A 21,340-nucleotide genomic window follows, 5' to 3' on the forward strand; every position below is an offset into this window, starting at 1 on the left:
AGACAAAACTTTAAAAATTACAATGGTGCATGAAATTATGTCACAAACTATTGTTGCTAAACCTGTTGGGGCAAAATTACCCATTTTGAAACAACACCGGAACTACAGGTTTTGCTTTTTGTTTAAAGTTGCTTGAATACTTATTTATTTGGGCACGGAACTCAATTGTTTGCTGTTATGGGGATTTTATTTTCTTAAAGGGTAACTAGCCTCTCACAACTTTCCTTTGCCTCCTTTGCAGTAAGAGAGCAGTTTTAGTGCTACAAAATGAGCCACTTTATCCCCAGCGGCGTTCCTATACCAGTGAAGATGAAGCATGGAAATCCTTTCTGGAAAATCCCCTGACTGCGGCCACGAAGGCCATGATGAGCATCAATGGAGATGATGATAGTGCTGCCGCTCTGGGCTTACTCTATGATTATTACAAGGTATGCAAACTTGGCAGTCCAGTAAACTCCATATTGAATGAAAGGATCAACCTGTTTGAATCTAGAGTGATGCTCAAATCATCCACCAAAGCTGCGACGGTTTGTAGTTTGATCTGGCTTTGCCGGTTACTGTTTTTACTCATGCATTGTCCACTGCAAATGACCTCCGAATGAGGGCGCTGCCTTTGATATTTATCAATTGGTTTTTGAAAACTAACAACTGCAGTCTGAAAAATATCTTTTTGCTTAGTTTAGCTCCAAGGCCTCATTGTGTCCTTTGTTGTGCCACAGCTCAAGTTGAATCTGAAAATGACCACTGCATGCCATTCCAGATTTCCTTGGTAAAGATATGGTGCAGAAGGCAATGGATGCACATACCTGCCCATGATACTAAATCATCCATACATAAGAACCCAATTTTGGATTGCCACTGAGTTGGTATTTTAGTTCTGTTCTTTTGGGTCCAATTCATTTTCCACAGTTTTGTCAATTAACTTAATATAGTAATTCATCTTTGTGACTGTGCTCCCATTCAGACAGTTTAAAGAACTGTTCAATTTGGAGTGTGCATTGGAATTTAGCCACACTAAACTGAGCATATCAGTGAAGATGACAATAACGTAAATGAAGACAGCAGTGTTGAATTAGATCAGAATTCTGTTTAAATAATATAATTGTACTTCCTTTTGAATATTCTCTACTGCATGGCAATAATTATAACTGTAACCTAAGAAATGGTTAAAAGATTGACAAATGCACATAATTTAACTGCGTGCAAGCGAGGACTGAGTATATTTGCTGGGTGTACAGAAACTAATCTTAGAAAACACCTGTGGATGATTTATGCTAAAAATGCTGTTCACAAAATATTGCAACATCTTTTAAACCGTAGGTTCCCAGGGAGAAGAGGACAATACCACCTGAGAAAAGTTCTAATATGGACTCTGAGCACAACAAAAGGTAGAAGTATTATGATGAATGATACGTTCAAAATGTTAGAAGGAACCTCTTTGGTCCATTGTGGCTCTCGGGCTTTTGAATGATCAATATATGTATAGCTCCTATATCCCATAGCTCCGCTATTTCCTTAAGATACTGATTTTTGTCTTTCCTTTTGAAGTACATATCCAACCCCCTAGTTGAAATACTTTAAAATCAGTTTCCATAACAAAAATAATTCTCCTGTTCATGGCAGCTCCCATACCTCAACCCCCCTTGCTTGTTTATCAAAACTGGTCATAATTTTCAATGTTTCTATGTCTCATGTAATTGCCCAAGTGAACTCATATAGTGAGTTATGCGTGCATGTTTTATCTGCCTGTCAGTTCTACCTGCCTGTCAGGTCGTTCAGAACTGTCCACAAAGACCTGGAATGAAACAGAAGGCATGAGCAACTGATTAGCAAGCACGCTTGGCCCACTTCATCTCATTTCCCCTTTTCAAAATCCATGCCCTTGGCCCAAACCAGGTCAACAGGTGTTTATATACCGATAACGTTCACTCTTCCCATGTCACACATTAATGAAAGCCAAGATTTTATAGTATTTCACATGAAACTGACAGCATTTACATCCTTCATGAATGCACCGACCTGTAAGTTGTTGGCTGAGCTCTGCTGGTGATCTCCTGTCTCCAGTGTAACTGGAGCCCTTCACTGAGATTGTCCAAAGACCTACAGGTATGTAGGTTAATTGGCTGGGTAAATGTAAAAATTGTCCCTAGTGGGTGTAGGATAGTGTTATTGTGCGGGGATCACTGGGCGGCACGGACTTGGTGGGCCGAAAAGGCCTGTTTCCGGCTGTATATATATGATATGATATGATAACATTTACACCGGGGAATCTGTTCTTGACTCCTATGTCTTAAACCTTGCATCCCTGCGCTTGGTTCCCCTGCTCTGTATGAAAAACTGTGCATTGATCCTATCAATTCTCCTCATGATTTTATACGCCTCTATAAGATCACCCCTTAGCCTCCTGTATTCCAAAGACTAAAGTCTTAGCCCGCCCAACCTTCCTTTAGCTTATGTCCACATTCCTGGCAACATCCCTGTACATCTTTTCTGCACTTTTTCCAACAGATATGTTTCTCATTTCTTTCAAACGTTTGAATGGCTCACATTAAGATACGGTGAATGACTTGCTCTCTGTGACAGTAAATTGCATCCCCATTGATTATTGTTTTCAATCTAAACAAGTTTGAAAGGCTAGTCAGCACTTCCGAGAACTCCTGAGCCACAAAACGATGAACACAATTTATGAATGATTCCCCATACTTGACAACAAGGCCTGATGTAATATTTACCCAGTTATAAAACAGAATATGGTCAGCAGGCAAGAGAAAACAGAGTTAACCTGATGAATGTTCATGGATCTGAAATATTAACTAAAACATAGCACAAAAAGTAAGGAAATTTGTGTTTGGTAGATTATTTCTTTGTTGTATCAATGCTTCTTGGCAATAAATCTTATACCGTTGGAAAGCCTGTTTATTTCCCTTTTAAATGGTGCCACATTTGTAAGGAACATGCATTTGTGGGATGAGCAGCAGAGCTGAGTATGTGGGTTGCGCCCATGAAAAATCTGCCAAATCTTCTCTGCCAATGCCAAACAGCTTATTCTGCCATTGACTCTCGTTCGGTGTTGTTTGGTGGATTGGACGATTGAAGTCTGAAGAAATAAGACATATTGGCAATTTAACAATTTATTCATTTAATAAACAGGAGCCTCAGTAGCGTGTGGAAGAACCATACACAGCCACAACAGCCTGGCACCTCCTCCTCATGCTGGTCACCAGCCTGGTCACACACTGTTGTGGGATGGCATCCCATTCTTCAACCAGCATTTGTCGCAAGTCAGCCAACGTGGTTGTGTTGGTCACTCTGGCACGAACAGCACGCCCAAGCTGATCCCACAAGTGTTCAATGGGGTTGAGGTCAGGACTGCTGGCAGGCCATTCCATCCTCTCCACTCCCAAATTCTGGAGGTAGTCTCTGAGAAACCCTGCTCTGTGGGGGCGAGCATTGTCATCTTGGAGGATAGAGTTCGATCCCAGACTGTGGAGATATGGGATTGCCACTGGTTGCAGAATCTCATCTCGATATCTCTCTGCATTGAGATTGCCTCCAATGATGACAAGCCTCGTTTTTCCAGTGAGGGAGATGCCGCCCCACACCATCACACTGCCTCCACCAAAAGATGTTACTCTATCAGGCACCTGATTGTCAAAACAAGAGTCAATAGCAACAGCAGAATAAGCTGTTTGGCATTGGCAGAGAAGATTTGGCAAATTTTTCATGGGCGCAACCCATATACTCAGCTCTGCTGCTCATCCCACAAATGCATGCTCCTTACAAATGTGGCACCATTTAAAAGGGAAATAAACAGGCTTTCCAACGGTATAAGATTTATTGCCAAGAAGCATTGTTACAACAAAGAAATAATCTACCAAACACAAATTTCCTTACTTTTTGTGCTATGTTTATATTTTCCCTCCACTGATTTTAGCCTGTCCTATTTCTGTATTATTTCCGACTTCCAGCATTATTTTACTTTTGGACTTTTTTTGTTTTATTCCATTGTCTTTTAAAAATTGTAATATTTTACTATTTCTCTCCATTTTGTTTTACTGGTTGAAGACTGCTCACTCCCATGCATCCCCCTCGTGTTAGAAGGGGAGTACGAACTGGCATGCTGCCTCCTTCACAGCCAATATCAATGATGATTTATGATCGTCCGGAAGGAGGCACAAATCAAACAGGGTGAGCGGACAATATTAACCTTTTTAACCCCTTGCCTGCCTCCCCCCCCCCCCTCCTCTCTTTATCTGAAATACAATGCCTCCCATATTGTGACACTCCACCTGGCAGCCTATTTGAGAACTAACAATTCTCACCCAATTAAGGGGGGGCACGGTCCCACAGCATTAGAGCTGCTGCTTTACAGCACCAGACACCCGGGTTCAACCCTGACTACGGGTGCTGCCTGTACGGAGTTTTTTACGTTCTCCCCCGTGAGCTGCGTGGGTTTTCTCCGGGATCTCTGGTTTCCTCCCACAAACTAAAGACGTTCAGGTTTGTTGGTTAATTGGCTTCGATAAAGATTGTAAACTGTCCCTAGGGTGTGTAGGATGGTGTTAGTGTGTGGGGATTGCTGGTCGGCGTGGACCTGGTCGGCCGAAGGACCTGTTTCCGTGCTGTATCTCTAAACTTAAACAAAACTTAAACTTAACATATAACATATAACATATAACAACTACAGCATGGAAACAGGCCTGTCCGGCCCTACCAGTCCACGCCGACCATTCTCCCTGACCTAGTCTCATCTACCTGCAGATAGATTTGGCTGAGACTTGTTTGAGCAAATTCTCGCTTTCTGCTGCTTGTGTTACTGAACCATGCTGTGTCCTGTTAAACACACACAATGTGTAAGAGTGACAATAGATCGGCAAATAGATGTTAAATTTGTCAGTGATTTAAGTATGTATATGATATTTAAATTTTCCATTACAATATTCCCTCCAGTACATTAATTAATCAGAGGGAGCAGCATTGTAGTTATCATCCGAGTAATCTAAATCATGAGGACACCTTTAATACTACTTGGAATTGTAAATAAATCATATAAACATATGCTTTAGCGAAGACTTTTAAAGTTATTTTCTATATATATATATATATATAACTAAGATGAGGGAGTTGGCAATTAATTTCGATAGGCGATTTGCAACTTTATCATTCCTCCATAATATACTTTAAAATAATATTTTTTGCATTGAAGGAACTCCATGCTCTCTGCAGCCGACCAGCCGGTTATTTCCACAGCAGACAGCCGAGTGCAACAGCTGAGAGTTTTGCCGGTCAATTTGGTGTTGCCCAGCCACACTGTCGGACATGACAAAGTGAACCACTTCACAGCCCCAGACACCACCGTCATGGTATCTGTTACAACCGTACCACCCCATTCCATCAAGACGGAATCCCACCCAAACAACTACTCGGTGGGAATACCTCCAGCATCCTATTGTGGTGAACCTCCTGAGCGCATTGTCATCTATGACCGAAATATGCACACTGACCACTTCACCTCAAATGCACAATCGTCGCAAAGAAGGACTCCTGACACCACCTACACAGAGACGTTCAAGGAAGGGTCCCAAGAGGTAATCAAAATGTTCATTAATTTATTGTACAATAATGTGTAACCATTAGGACTTTCTTTCCCTCTGTTATGATGGAAGGAACGGGGTCGAAGCCGCCAAAGTATTCGTCTTACGGGGTGGGGTGTAACTGGGAACCAGTAAATCTTATTGTGTTAAATTCAACGTCGGTGTTAGTTCAAAACCAAGAATAACAAACCCTTGTGCAACAAACAATCTTTTTGATGTACTTGCGTAGCATCCAAGGAGGGAAAGAAATTGTGAATATTTTGGGCCAAAATCCTTCATCAGATCTGAGAATGGGGGGGAAGATAGCCAGTATAAAGAGGAGAGGGGGTGGTGGTGAGACAGTGGCTAGTAGGTGATGGTGGGCTGAAGAGAGGTGAGGAATAATGGGCAGATGGAGCTTGGGTAGGGGAAGGGGAGGGGTGGAGTTGGGACACAGAGACAGGCGGATGGTAAATGGAAGTAGAAATGAAAATCAGATGAATTCCAGGTGAGGCGACGGGAGGGTGAAGGTTGTGGTAGCTCGCAGTGTGATAAGTGACTACCTGTGCTGGCATCTGACAAGTAAGGAAGGTGATAATGGGAGCCATTGGGAAAGAGGTGAAGGGCAGATGGAACCAGAAACAGATTGGGGGAATGGAAGAGTTAATGGATAAACTGTGGGGCTAGTGGGTGAATGGAACCAGGGGACAAGAGGGGGCAAAAATGGGTGATGGGGTGCAAGAGGGGGTTATTGGAAAGGGAACAAAAATGAGAGAACTGGAGATGAATCGTGAAACTAATAAATCCATAGCCAACAATTTGCTACCAATTTGGAAATAAGGAGATGTTAAAACAAGGCACTAACAACCCAGAACTTGAAAGGATAGTAAACTACAAGGAAGGTAAGTAAATGAGTTCAAGAATTTGTATTTAATTTATGCAAATGAATTGCTGTAGATGTCAAAGTAGGTTGCAAAAGTGATTGGAAAGGCATATAAATCCTGGGCTTTATAAATAGAGGCATACAGTGCAGGTGCAGAGAATGATGAAACACTGCAAAGAACTGGTTCTACCACAACGGAGAAAGACTATGGGCGGGCCTACTGGGCATGTCCCACATCACTGCGATTAGCTGCACACAGAACAGACAAATGAATATAACCTGCTTCCAACTGCCACAATAACCCATACACAAAAAGAAATAAAATCTTCAAATGTTGCAAATCTGAAATAAAAACGGAAAAGACCGATCTGCGGAAAGGTTCGAGATCCAAAACATTAACTGCTTCTCTTTCCACAGATGCTGCTGATTTTTTCCCAGCATTTCCTGGTTTTGTGCCACATTAACCTATTTAATTTCACGGATATCCTCTTTGTTCTATCCATCTCTCCACCACAATCTCTGCCCCTGAAAAAACAACTAATTTTTCTTTCTTTGATCTGAATAGCTTATTTACCCTTTCCACTAAACTAAACTAAACTAAACCAAATAAACTAAACTGTCTGACCAGCTGAGTCTTTCAACTGTTTCTGGTTTTTCCTGTTAGATTTAAAGCATCTGCAATCTTGTTTTAATTTTCTAAAAATAAAATGCATGCTTATGGGGATATCTGAACTGCAAATGCATAAAGCCAACAAGGACTTGATGGGCCAAATGGCCTCCATTCCATTGTTATCTTTGTATGGTTCTACAACTAAATTTATATTGTCTGCTTTGCTCAGTTACCAGAGATGAATTTCACTCACTGCACCTTCAGGATCATTGTGATGCCTCCTCTTTTTTTTGCTCTTCATTACCCCTCTTCACCTCCATTCTTTTGCCCAATGTGTGGGTAGCTGGCTTTCCCTTGTATAATTACTTATATAATTATCTCATTGCAAATGTCTAAAGACGTTGGAATGTTGCTCAGCTTGTCTTGCTTCTCTGCCTGTTGTGTGGGTACAATGCAGACACAGCAAGTTTCATTTTGGGGAACCAATAGCACTTATCATGATGACCAGTCTTTTGTTGGCAAGTGGGATTGATAAACACATGGGCAAAATTCCCAGCTGGGCATACAGCTCCAACTAGTTCAGTAAATGAAGCTTAGGTCTGCCTACTACACTGTGCATGTTCCATACCAAGAATCACTCCTCTTTTTGTCCGAGTTGAAATGGTTAGTTAACTAATTGAGTTATATTTCTTATATATGTCAAAAGGCCTCCTGAAGAGAATCTGAAGTGAGTTGGGTGGGGACATGAGGAGGAAGAGAAGCCATTTACTCTAATATCAGTCTGAAGAAGGGCCCTGCCCGAATCATTGTCTGTTCCTTTCCTCCACAGATGCTGCCTGACCCAGCAATTTGTGTATACTCTCTAGTATTGTCCATTTATATCTTGAATTAGGAATTGTTGCACTTATGCAATAGCTGACCTGCCACTTTCGGAGCGATTCATAAAATAAAATCCTCTTGTGATAGTAACAAAGTGGCTTTTAAGATAACTTAGGTTGAATTTTTTAACTGAATGTGTTGTGGGGAAAACAAATAACTGGGGATACCATTGGATTCGATAATGTCCCAATAGCTCAAAATGAAAGTTTGAGCATTGTTCTTTCAAGACTTCATGAAGTCTAATCAACGTGCCTGCATCAGACACACAATTGGAGTTGTGGTTTACTTCTGCCTGGCATGGGACACATTTGAGGAAAGAAAATGGCGGGAGGAACACCAGACTAGAATTTACTGAGCAATGTAGGTAGCGCTCCCTCCATGTGGTTTGTTAGTTGGGCTCCTGTTCTGTGGGTGAATCGCAAATGTGCTGATTGAGCTCCACTGGTGACTGGCTTGTGGCACTCTGACATTGGACTCCTCATGAATACAAACTCATGGCAATTTCCCTGCAGTTGGGCTGGGGAACCTGCCCGCGAACCTGCGATAGGTTCGGCCCTGGCGTTGGCACAGTTGTGCTATTTATTTGAAAGGCGAGGCGATGCTGCAGGGGACAATGGAATGTAAAAGATCCTTTACACATTTTAATTAATTGTTTGATTTAATCTTAATTGTTCTTGTTTAAGTGATTAAAAACCACTCAGTAAAATGTTTCAATGCTTCAGTGATTTAATTAATTAATAATAGGCTTTGAACGGTTCTGAATGTCAGTTTCATTGAGAAGCATTCAGTCTTGAAATATTTACCAGCTGGCTGTCAAAACCTTTTCCAGCCAATTTGCAGAGGGGCTTGCTCCCATGCATCATAAATTCATAAGTTATAAGAGCAGAATTAAGCTATTCGGCCCATCAGGTCTACTCTGCCATTCAATCATGGCTAATCTATTGGAGGATGAGGTTCCTTGGAGAGTGTAGGATTGGAGCAGATTTCTTGAACTGGAAGGGGGAATGCCATGGGAGGATTTGAAACAAGGATGAAATTTTTCATGTTCATAAGTGATGGGAGCACAATTAGGCCATTTGGCCCATCAAGTCTACATCCGCCATTCAATCATGGCTGATCTATCTCTCTCTTTCAACCCCATTCTTCTGCCTTCTCCCCATAACCCCCGACTCTCGTACAAATCAAGAATATGTCAATCTCTGTCTTAAAAAATATTCATTGACTTGGCCTCCATAGCCTTCTGTGCCAATGAATTCCACAGATTCACTACCCTCTGACTAAAAAAATCCTTCCTCATCTCCTTTCTAAAGACATGTCCTTTTATTATGGACGTGCCTTTAGAAAGGAAATGGGTAGGAATTTCTGTTGTAGCCAGGCTTGCCATCGTGCAGAGATTCAACCCTTTGGACGTGGGTCGGTTCGAGTAGCAAGCTGATGCCATGCAATCCAGAAATGGCAAGTCCGTCGTTGGTGTGCATGTCAGCCGCATTCCAAAACGCTGCTGCTCACATTTTAAGTTGCTCCATGTTCTACTTGCCCACATGGTGACTGTCCTATGTTGGATCCCTGTTTACATTCATTCTCAGATCTCTCCAAATATTCCATGGCTTTCTGGCTTACTCTCCCTGGAGACTTTTGTGTTAGTTACGTGAGACCTGCCCTCTGTCCAAATACATCTCCTTCACATCTCCAGTTTTAATTGCTTCGCCACTGGCAACTGTGTTTTCTACTACAAGGCCCTAAAACATGAAATTCCTTCCCAATCTCTTCAACCTCAGTAGTTCATCCTTTAAGTCACTCCTTAAAGCATACCCTGTGACCAAGCTTCTGGTCATCAATCAACCATTGAACCGTTGCTGTTCGTTGTGTTTCCCCACCTTTTAAAAATTATGTCCTGCTGATGTTCCTGAGATGATCCACCACTTAAATATAAGCGGTTGGTGTTGATGGTGTCTGATTAGAATTATTCAGTGGTTGACTTTCACTTCCGATTTTGTAATATGGTACAATTATACCATTAGATGTAGCAATAGTATTCAAAGGCTATAATTAAGCAGAACTTTCCTAGTCTGACTACAAGATGACCCCTCTTGCAACCAGTTATGGCAATCATACACTTCGATAATAAATAACTATATATCCCATTCATTCTTGTCCCAGGAATACATGGACAGGACCCATAAATGGCCTTCTTTGAGATCAATCTGCAAAACAGAAAAAAAATCAATGATTTAGCCATGAATTTGCATATGGATGTAAATTTTTATCTCGTGCATTTATGCCATCACGCTCAGTTCAGTTGTTGACAATAAAGAGATATTCATCTACCTGATCTCCCGGTTGCTAAACACTTTAACCTCCACACATTCCCCCTCGGGCCTTTCTGTCTTGGGCCTCCTCCACTGTCAGTGTGAGGCCCAGCGCAAATTGCAGGAACAGCACCTCATATTTTGCATGGGCAGTTTACACTCCAGCAGTATGAATATTGACATCTCAAACTTCAAGTAACCCTTACTTTCCCTCTTTCTCCATCCCTCCCCCTTTGTAGTTCTCTGACCAATCTGACAGTCCCCGTGAATAATCTTTTTAATTTCTGTTTGCTTCGTTGTCACCTTCTCCTAGCTAACAATGGTCTATTCTTTTCCTTGAACCGCATCTCCTTTGATGTGTCATTTTCACACCTTTCACTTCCTTATCAGTGTCTCCCTCTCCGCTTACTCTCAGTCTGAAGAATGGTCTCGACCCGAAACGTCACCCATTCCTTCTCTCCAGAGATGTTGCCTATCCCGCTGGTAAATATTGGAGAAACAGCATAAACAGCCATTTGAGCTGTTTCTTTGGGATTTCTGTCATTCACCCACCAAAATGTATCGCAAGGCATTGAGAATCCTTCTGGTAACACAGGGATGGAAATTCACTCTGGGCAGTGGCTTTCATTAGCTATGATTCTTTGGGACACTTACATCAGTCAAGCCCCCCCCCCCCTCAGACATTACACAGACACAGATAGAGGCTGAAACTCCAGTACATTACTGTGGAGAGGTTGCACTGTTGGAAATCCAGTATTTAAAATTACTCGCTAAAAAGTTAAAGCAACTTTACGTAAAGTACACTTTAAATAAAACTAAAATCAATTGAGCGCATCCACTAAAACTAAAATCAGCATTGAGTGCTCATATAAGGCCATATTGGAGCTCTAAGAAAGTGAAGTGGTAAATGTTATGGGCTAATTTTAGTACAATCTAGATATTAGTACGATCTAGAAGGCCTTTATTACACAAGCTCTGCCTCATCTGAACAACATTGCATTGTATTCATCTTGTTTCCTTTTCCTGAAGGCTAGTCCTCAACTCTTTGTCCATCCTTCTGAATTAAAATTATTATCAAGAGAGTGGTGAAGAAAGTAATGAAGAAACAAAGTTATTTCATGACTTGGAGTAGACTCAATCGGTTCAATGGCCTAATTCTGCTCCCATGACTTTTGATGGGACATGCCAAAAGCTATTTGGTTAGTTCACTGTATCCACTCCCCTCTAACTTCATAGGAATCGGTCTGCTGATATGCTAATGCCTTAGCTCTCTATCAGAATCTGGTCAGAGCTCTGCATAATACTGCATAAATAAATATCATAAATACATAATGATCGAACCTCAAGCTTTAGCTTGAGGTTCAATCATTGCTCCACATCAAACAGGACTTAAGATTGAAGAGTTAAATGCTCCAAATACCCTGTATTGTGCATGTAGCTCTCTTTCAGTCTGTGACTTCACATCCAGATATTGGCTACTGTGCTGGGTAAAATGGTTAATGGATAAATTAGTGTCCAATCAATTGGAAGGCAAACTGTGATATTCATGTAGTAGGAAGGAACTGCAGGTGCTGGTTCGCATCGAAGATAGACACAAGATGCTGGACTAACTCAGTGGATCAGGCAGCGTCTCTGGAGATGTGTATTTAATTCCGTTTGATGATTTTTTTAAAGTGGAAGAGTAGCCCAAAGTATAGGGTGATTTTCTTTAATTTTGACCTGCAGCTCTTATTTCTTAATGTTAATGGAAAACAGAAATTATAGACAAACCAGAACTCCACCACTTGGAGGTGGAATGAAATTCTGTGTATCCCTTCACACTGGACATCACAAGGCTCTCCAAATGCACTGAAATACTTCAAAGTGCAATCGATGTTCTATAACATGTTCAAAAGCAACAACTATAGTCTCTGAAAAACCACAACATAGTTATAAAACAGCCAAAGAAAGACGCAAAAAGCTGGAGTAACTCAGCGGGACAGGCGGCATCTTTGAAGAGAAGGAATGGGTGACGTTTCAGGTCGAGACTTTTCAGACATAAAATAGCCAACTCACTTTTGGTGGTGAGAAGAATATTGATGGAAGAACTACCAATTTTCTTCAGATTGTGTCACATGATCTTTACTGTCCAAAAAAATAATTAAATATGAACCTTGATGTATCTGAAAATAGGTACTTGCTGAATAGCAACCTATAATATTTTACGGGCACAACATGATGTACTGAATGAGACTTTGTGCACTTTAATGTGTCTTGTTAGATTTGTCCATCAGTACCTTATTTCTGGCTTAAAGCCAAATTTGGGCTAGTTAAGATGCTACTGAAAAGTTGTTTAGTCCAAAACACTATTAATAATGTAATGAAATCTATTTTGAAAAAATAAGATAATTTGTTTTTATTGTGTATGGAATACAAACTACTTTTATATTCTGATGGAAACACAAATTAATTGTTTTGTTTCATCAGCAGGTGTTTGGTTTTCCTAATGATCTTCACATTCGAATGCCTGCTTTAGATGCAGAGGAATATCCAATTGAGCGAATGAGGTAAATACTCGAAATATTATATTTGTGATGGGAGATGAATAGACACATGTATTAACAATATTTATTTTTAAAATATATCAACAATTTCAGTCATGCCTTAATTATTACGATGGTGACTTAGGGACATTATCCAATATATGCAGCCAACGATACCATGTGTTATATAGAACTTTGTATTGCAGCTGGAGGGTACGGATCCAGCCAGATTGGGTCAATTGCCATTTTTTAATTTGTATATTATTTTAGGAATCTCTTTTTACATAGAAACATAGAAAATAGGTGCAGGAGGAGGCCATTCAGCCCTTGGAGCCAGCACCGCCATTCATTGTGATCATGACTGATCATCCACAATCAGTAACCCGTGCTTACCTTCTCCCCATATCCCTTGATTCCACTAGCCCCTAGAACTCTATCTAACTCTCTCTTAAATTCATCCAGTGATTTGATTTTAGATTTAGATTTAGATTTAGAGATACAGTGCGGAAAATCGGCCCTTCGCCCCACCGGGTCCGTGCCGCCCAGCGATCCCTGCACATTACACTATCCTACACACACTAGGGACAATTAAAAAAAATTTTTTTTTTTGACATTTGCCCAGCCAATTAACCTACATACCTGTACGTCTTTGGAGTGTGGGAGGAAACCAAAGATCTCGGAGAAAACACCAGCAGGTCACGGGGAGAACGTACAAACTCCGTACAGACGGTGCCCGTAGTCAGGATCGAACCTGAGTCTCCAGCGCTGCATTCGCTGTAAGGCAGCAACTCTACCGCTGCGCCACCGTGCCGCCCTCCACTGCCCTCGGTGGCAGAGAATTCCACAACTTCACAACTCTCTGGGTGAAAAAGTTGCTTCTCACCTCAGTTTTAAATGGTCTCCCCTTTATTCTAAGACTGTGGCCCCTGGTTCTGGACTCGCCCAACATTGGGAACATTTTTCCTGCATCTAGCTTGTCTAGTCCTTTTATAATTTTATATGTCTCTATAAGATCCCCTCTCATCTTTCTAAACTCCAGTGAATACAAGCCTAGTCTTTTCAATCTTTCCTCATATGACAGTCCCGCCATCCCAGGGATCAATCTCGTGAACCTATGCTGCACTGCCTCAATTACAAGGATGTCCTTCCTCAAATTAGGAGACCAAAACTGTACACAATACTCCAGATGTGGTCTTACCAGGGCCCTATACAACTGCAGAACCTGCCCAAGGACACCCAGGTCTTGCTGCACTTCCCCCTTACCTAACCTGACACCATTGAGATAATAATCTGCCTCCTTGTTTTTGCTGCCAAAGTGGATAATCTCACATTTATCTACATTATACTGCATCTGCCCATTCACTTAACCTGTCCAGGTCACCCTGCAACCTCCTAACATCTTCTTCGCAGTTCACACTGCCACCCAGCTTTGTGTCATCTGCAAACTTGCTAGTGTTACTTCTAATTCCTTCATCCAAATTATTAATATATATGGTAAATAGTTGCGGCCCCAACACCGAGCCTTGCGGCACTCCACTTGCCACTGTCTGCCATTCTGAAAAGGATCCGTTTACTCCTATTCTTTGCTTCCTGTCAACACTCTACCCCCAATATTATGTGCACTAATTTTGCTCACCAATCTCCCGTGTGGGACCTTATCAAAGGCTTTCTGAAAGTCTAGATACACTACATCCACTGGCTCCCCTTCATCCATTTTACTCGTCACATCCTTTTTGCAGAATAGAGAATCTAATTAGAAACGCTGTGTGCAGACCATTGGCTGTCGAATGGGGCTTAAATTCTGAGAAAGTTAGACACTTGGGCATGTAGGTCATTGTCCTGGACAGTATGATAAGCTACCAATCAAGAATACTTCAGAAGCTAATATTCTGTTTAAGCTGGTGACATACTTTCGTACTACCTTGATTTTTGTCAAATTGTTAGGATTGAATATTTTATTTCCTGTTTTATAAAGTACATTTGAGTATATATTGGAAGCCGCAAAGTCCCTTAAACAGAAGACAAGCGATGGGACAATGACATACCTGAATAAGGGGCAGTTTTATCCCATCATACTCAAAGAAATGAGTGCCAACAAAGAAATCCATCACCCAGTCAGCAAACTCAGAGTAAGTGTTAACGTTTTCTGAAATTTCGACTATTATTCAGTAATAAGTTCTAATTGCTGACTCTGATTGTCCTGTAGCACAATTTTATTTAAGAAACCCAAGTTGTAAAGAAATCTTGACAGAAAGAAGGGTGTTTTGTAACATATTTTTACTATGAAGCTGAAGCACTGACCTCTTTGAGTGAAGAAGATTTTGACGTTGTGTGACAGTAAAAAATGGTCAGAACAATTCACAAATTTCTTCTTATCCTATGAGTTTACTGATTTGGTTTAAGACATTTGACATTGTCCCTCAGAGTGAAAATCTGCTTTTAGGTTTTTAGATAATTGAATTTCTAACCCTTAGGTCCATTTATGAAGCTATCTCTTTCAACACCAGCAAATAAAGATTTCTATAGAGTAGAGTGCAACTTTATTATCATTTCCAGGTTAAATTATAGTCGGGTACATTAATTTACAAACTCCACTTCCACCAATGTCATGATTTTCTTGTCGTATCTAATCTAATGGTGTTACTCCTTATGCGGTGGTCCATTAGAGTGCGGCTGAGGAAATTGACTCATACTATTCCAAGGTGCATTTGTCCTGCACTCCTGGGATGTAATTTCAACAGGTCTCAGACAAATGCCAGGAACCTGACTTGGGGTAGATTCCTTAGAATTAATTCCCGGCTCTCCCCACTGCACATCTGCTCCACCCCAACCTCTGTCCTAGAAAGGCACTTCACATGCCAAGTTCTGATCAGACTTCCAAGCTCTGATCAGACTTTTGATATTCTTTCTATTACCCCAACCCCCAACCTGAATGAGGCCCAATTCAGACCTATCTATTAATTATCTTTACTCTGTGGAACAGAGCAGCCTGCATAGAAAAGCATTAGAAGTACTTTCGAAGTACCCAATTCCCTGGATATTAGAAGCTCCTGATTTTTGCAATACATGTCATAAGGAGTAGGAGTAGAATTTGGCTATTCAGCCCATCAAGTCTACTCCACCATTCAATCATGGCTGATTTACCTCTCCCACGTAACCTCATTCTCCTGCCTTCTCCCCATAACCTCTGACACCTGTACTAATCAAATACCAGGAACATGATGGAAATGTTGAGCTCTTCTTTTGTCATCTGTTTCCATCCTTCTTTACTGGCAAGGAGTCTTCACCATCCCACTTCTCGCTTCTTCAATATTCTTCCTCTTGGACTTCCCGTTCGGACCTCTTACCCTCTTTGACCATTTCATCTCCAAATGCCATTGCGACACCAACTGGCTTGACTTCTCCACTACTCTTGTCCATTTTAGCCTCAACCCTCCGAACACACAGGGCTCCGTTCATTTGCACAGATTCCAACCTCGTCATCAAACCTGCAGACTAGGAGGTGCCGTGCAGTCTGACAGACTGATCTCTGCCTTGTAGGGTTCAGACAGCATCTCTCGCACACTTCCAAAATATAAAGGTCCCGGTGCAGATTCTTGACCCGAAACGTTGACTATATCTGTCCACCCACAGGTGCTGCTCGATCTGCTGAGTTTCTTCAGTGTATTATTTGTTCAATCAAAGTATCTGGAGCAGACCATGAATGTTTACTGCCCTTTCCATCAAGCCCAGTGATTTCTTATCATTTATATAATTTCCATTAAAAACTAGTACTGGTGAAAGTTTCCACGTGGTTACTGCGATGAACGGTGATAATGACCATTTCTTCCCATTTTCAGAGCGTAATAATGGTGGTTTTCGGCGATGATAAAATCCGCGATGAGCAACTCAGGCACTGGAAATACTGGCACTCCCGGCAGCATACTGCAAAACAGCGCTGCATTGACATTGGTATAAAACTATTACTTGCTTTTCTTCAGAAATGAAACACTTTTTAAAAAAGGAACTAACAATGTTTTGGGATCATGTGATGTGCTATGACCCACCATGTTGTCCCTGTGGACTGAATCTTTTGTTTTGTCCTTACATACATAATAATACACTGGGGAAAATATGGTATTGGGTATCCCTTCCTTCGATGCACTTATAGGTTTGCTGTCCGTGGGATGAACCAGAACAATGCTTGGAGACATGGGAACAGTCTTGAGGTGAAGAGGATCAGGTCACCTTTACAGCCACTGGCAAACCCTGACCTCACAATAACACCGACCGTCTTGCCAGAGGGTGTGGAGGCTAGAGACGACCAGTCTTGAGAAATGTGATATGCTCAGACATTCTTGGAAAGACCCGCATGTCCCTGTTAGATTGATGAAACATCTGAGTGCAGGTTGCTTCTCTTAGCCTCTCAGAAATCTATTGTAGATGTCCCTGATTGTCGCGACTCTTCTGTGACTTGTTTATGGAAAGAGCGCCACTCATCCCACTAATTAGCTTCACTAATTAACAGAGGACAACTAACCAAAAGGAAAACTCAACAACATGCACTTTCCAACTTCTGAACTGTTAAATGCTGCTGACTTGACTTACGTTGTGGGATCTTTTGCTTCCCCACATTCTGATTAAAGTCATACTGGGATCATAATTTCAACGGATCTTGATTTGAATCCAATGCACAATGCTATAGAGAAACAACCTTTTTTTTGCTTAACACTTGCAAACAATCCTATCCCACATCCATGGCTAATTACATCTGGGTTTTTTTAGATTGTAGTTTAATTTAGTGATACAGTGGTAACAGGCCCTTCGGCCCATTGAGTCTGCGCTGACCAGCGATCCCTGCATACTTACACTATCCTATACACACTAGGGACAATTTACAATTTTACCAAGCCAATTAACCTACAAACCCGTACATCTCTGTATGGTGGGAGGAAACCGGAGATCCCGGAGAAAACCCACACAGATCACGGGGAGAACATACAAACTCCATACAGACAACACCCATAGGCAAGAGTGAACCCGGGTCTATGGAGCGAAAAGGCAGCAACTCTAAAGCTGCGCCACCGTGCCGCTGTTGTTCTCCGGTTCCCGTATATTTTTAATCTTATTAGTATATCTGATCTTGAGATGAGCCTTGAGCCACACATTCGCAGTGTTGGCCTGTCTGCCCATTCTCACATCTGCGAGCGACATCGCCTGCTTTTACGAATGTGCTGCTGCCACTTCATTCTCTCCTGGATCTTGTGTACAACATTCATCTACTCTCCATAAATATGACATCAACCTAAGCTGTTGCCTCTGTCCTCATTCCCTGTGTCCACACTCTGCCTACCTATCACCCACATTCCTGTGTTAAAAATGAAGACACATTTTTTAAATTTTCCCTTGCTCTGAAATCTCACCCCTCTTTATCTCTGTTATCTCATCTCGACTCCAAGGAACTGCCTAACTAACAGGGACGCATTTCTTCTGTTCTACAACACTAAGAAGCCTGTAGCCTGTTGCTGATCCCTGAATTTAATCGCCCCACCACTGACATTCCCTAAGAAATTCCCTACATAAACATCTATGATGAGAGGGGATAGATTTAAAATGGACCAGACGGGGTGACTTTTTTTTACTCAAAGGGTGGTGTTGATATGGAACAAGCTGTCAAAGGAAGTGGTACAATTACGACATTTAAAAGACACTCAGACAGGTACATGGAAAGGAAAGGTTTGGAGGGTTATGGGCCAGAGAGCAGGCAAGTAGTACTAGCTCATTAGGCAACTTGGTTGGAATGGACAAGTTGAGCCCAAGGGTCTGTTTTTGGCCTGTATAACTGTGACCCTCTGACTAATCATTTGATTGTTTGTCTTGACATCATCTCATGTGATTTTAGATTTAAAAGAAAATTTAACAGGCTCTCACAAAAGCCAGATCTGGAGAGTTTGTAGAAATAATCTGATTATTTTTCCTGGCAATCTGCCAACATCATTATGATCTAGGATCTTGTGTTGACACAATACATCCCCTTAAGTTCCATGCAATAAGCACACACTTTGCCCAACTTGTATATACTTCCCTGTAATGCTTAAGGATTTTACAGTTTTTGACTAAGTGTAGAAGTGAACCCCAATAACACTTGGGATATCTGTATATTAAAGACACAATATAAATGGAAGTTGTCATTGAATCAATGTTGCTTAATTACAGTCATAAGGTGATTCATATTTTTTGGACGCAGACGTAAAAGATGGCTTGTAATATGGCACAATATGATGACAAGGAGTTCTTTGTCTGAAGGAGATGTTTCTCGACCCAAAAGGTCACATATCCATATAAAATTCTTAAGGGGTTGGAGAGGCAAGATGCGGGAAGATTGTCTGGAGCGAATGGTATGTTGGCATTCATAGCAAGAGGATTTGAGTTTAGGAGCAGGGAGGTTCTACTGCAGTTGTACAGGGCCTTGGTGAGACCGCACCTGGAGTATTGTGTGCAGTTTTGGTCTCCTAACCTGAGGAAAGACGTTCTTGCCTTAGAGGGAGTACAGAGAAGGTTCACCAGATTGATCCCTGGGATGGCGGGACTTACATATGAGGAAAGACTAGATAGACTGGGCTTGTACTCGCTGGAATTTAGAAGACTGAGGGGGGATCTTATAGAAACATATAAAATTCTTAAGGGGTTGGAGAGGCTAGATGCGGGAAGATTGTTCCCGATGTTGGGGGAGTCCAGAACCAGGGGTCACAGCTTAAGGATAAGGGGGAAGTCTTTTAGGACCGAGATGAGAAAACATTTCTTCACACAGAGAGTGGTGAGTCTGTGGAATTCTCTGCCACAGAAGGTAGTTGAGGCCAGTTCATTGGCTATATTTAAGAGGGAGTTAGATGTGGCCCTTTTTGCTAGAGGGATCAGGGGGTATGGAGAGAAGGCAGGTACAGGCTACTGAGCTGAATGATCAGCCATGATCATATTGAATGGCGGTGCAGGCTCGAAGGGCCGAATGGCCTACTCCTGCACCTATTTTCTATGTTTCTATGTTTCAATGCTGCCTGACCTGCTGAGTTACTCCAGCACTTAGAGTTGTTTTGACTGGCATCTGCAGTTTCTTGTTTCTACAGTTTTTTGTTTCATTGGTTTGAATTGTGTTTGAGTCTTGTGTTTGAGTCTTGCTGATTCTGAGAACTGATTGTGGTGTTGGGTTTCACTTCTACACTTAGCCAAGGACTCACTGCCTGTTGCTTTGGTTGTCTCCTTAAGCATTTCAAGGAAGTATATATGAGTCGGTGAGGTGTATACTCATTGCATGGAACTTAAGGGGATGTATTGTGTCAGCACAAGATCCTGGATCGTAATGAAGTTGGCAGATTGCCAGGAAAAGGAATTAGATTATTTAGATAAATTCCGCAAATTTTGCTTTTGTAAGTAAATGATTCTTTTGAATTGGGTTATCTTTTTTCCCCTGGAGGATCAATAAACCTTGAGTAATAAGAGTTCAGCAGGTCACTAGTGAGGGTATATGTTTGGCAGAAGACTGGAATTGTGCTCAAGGGTAATTCTATTTCAGAAAGCATCGTGAGTTTAGAGTTTAAGGATGATATTTAATCCTGATCTTTAGTTGATGTCGTAAACTGCCACGTATGCAAATTCCCTTCTTTCCTCAACTTTTAACTGCCGAAAGACCGCAGAGATTTGCCTTGCAACCTAACAACAATAGCAAGGTTCAAATAATTATAGGTTAGTCATAGCTGATTGTCATGTAAGGCATCAATGCATATTGTTGCAATTCCAAACACATGAGTCTAACCCCACTGGCTTTGTTTTTCCTGTGAAACCTTGTTGATTTCTGAACAGAACTTTTCATTAAGGGCAAAGCTGAATATTGCACAACCAGCCTGTAAGTCTCCTGAAAGCCGGACGCAAACCATGCATACTTGATTTAGAAGATATTCCCACCCGTAAATTACCTCTGGTTGGTAATGCATTGTCATGGCAATTCATTAAGGCTGCTGACATGGGATGAATTTGGAGGCAACTTTTTTTAGTGAAGGAGCCACAAAGAATAAATAGGCTGAGAACATCTATACAGAATTTGGACATTAGATTCAGATTAACTGTCTAATTTGGTTAAGAAATGCAAATTGCTAATTGTTTGAGGGAGTATTGGAAGCCTCTCTTGATACCGGGTTAATATTTACCTTAGACAGTTAACTCCTCCTTACCCTCCAGCTCTCCCAGACTACTGGGAAAATCAGTGCTTTGGTCTTGACCCCGAGGCCCTCTGCTTTGAGACTTCACATTTGGAATAAGTAATGCAGACACATGGCCCCAATCAGCCAGACTGCCAGAGGGTGCCAATTGTCAGGTACTTAGTGCAGCTTTAAGACCACTATGAAATCAGGCGAATCTGAACAGCAATGTAAAGTGTCATATAATAGCAGGAGAATCCGGGCAGCTTTGCATTTCACACCAACCCATTTTTTTGCACTCATCCTATTCTCTGAAAAAGTTAAAGCTCTAGTAAGCATCATGTCTGGCAAGTAAGCATTTGAGTAAGCAGTAAGCCTGAACAAAAACACTAT

The 21,340-nt window shown here is 41.5% G+C and overlaps 1 protein-coding gene across 2 annotated transcripts in view; it reads left to right on the forward strand.

Moving 5' to 3' along the window:
• The first annotated feature begins 347 nt into the window (after positions 1-347).
• LOC144593960 (grainyhead-like protein 1 homolog) overlaps positions 348-21,340 on the forward strand; it is a 72,089-nt gene continuing 51,096 nt past the window's right edge. For both annotated transcript variants that reach the window (XM_078400098.1, XM_078400099.1), the window contains exons 1-6: positions 348-428; positions 1,321-1,388; positions 5,207-5,588; positions 12,724-12,800; positions 14,752-14,905; positions 16,616-16,727. In XM_078400098.1, the coding sequence (XP_078256224.1) occupies positions 363-428; positions 1,321-1,388; positions 5,207-5,588; positions 12,724-12,800; positions 14,752-14,905; positions 16,616-16,727 (859 nt within the window). In that variant the 5' untranslated portion in view covers positions 348-362. The remainder of the gene's footprint in view (positions 429-1,320; positions 1,389-5,206; positions 5,589-12,723; positions 12,801-14,751; positions 14,906-16,615; positions 16,728-21,340) is intronic.

Source organism: Rhinoraja longicauda, chromosome 5, assembly GCF_053455715.1.
Source record: "Rhinoraja longicauda isolate Sanriku21f chromosome 5, sRhiLon1.1, whole genome shotgun sequence".
Taxonomy (NCBI): Eukaryota; Metazoa; Chordata; class Chondrichthyes; order Rajiformes; family Arhynchobatidae; genus Rhinoraja; species Rhinoraja longicauda.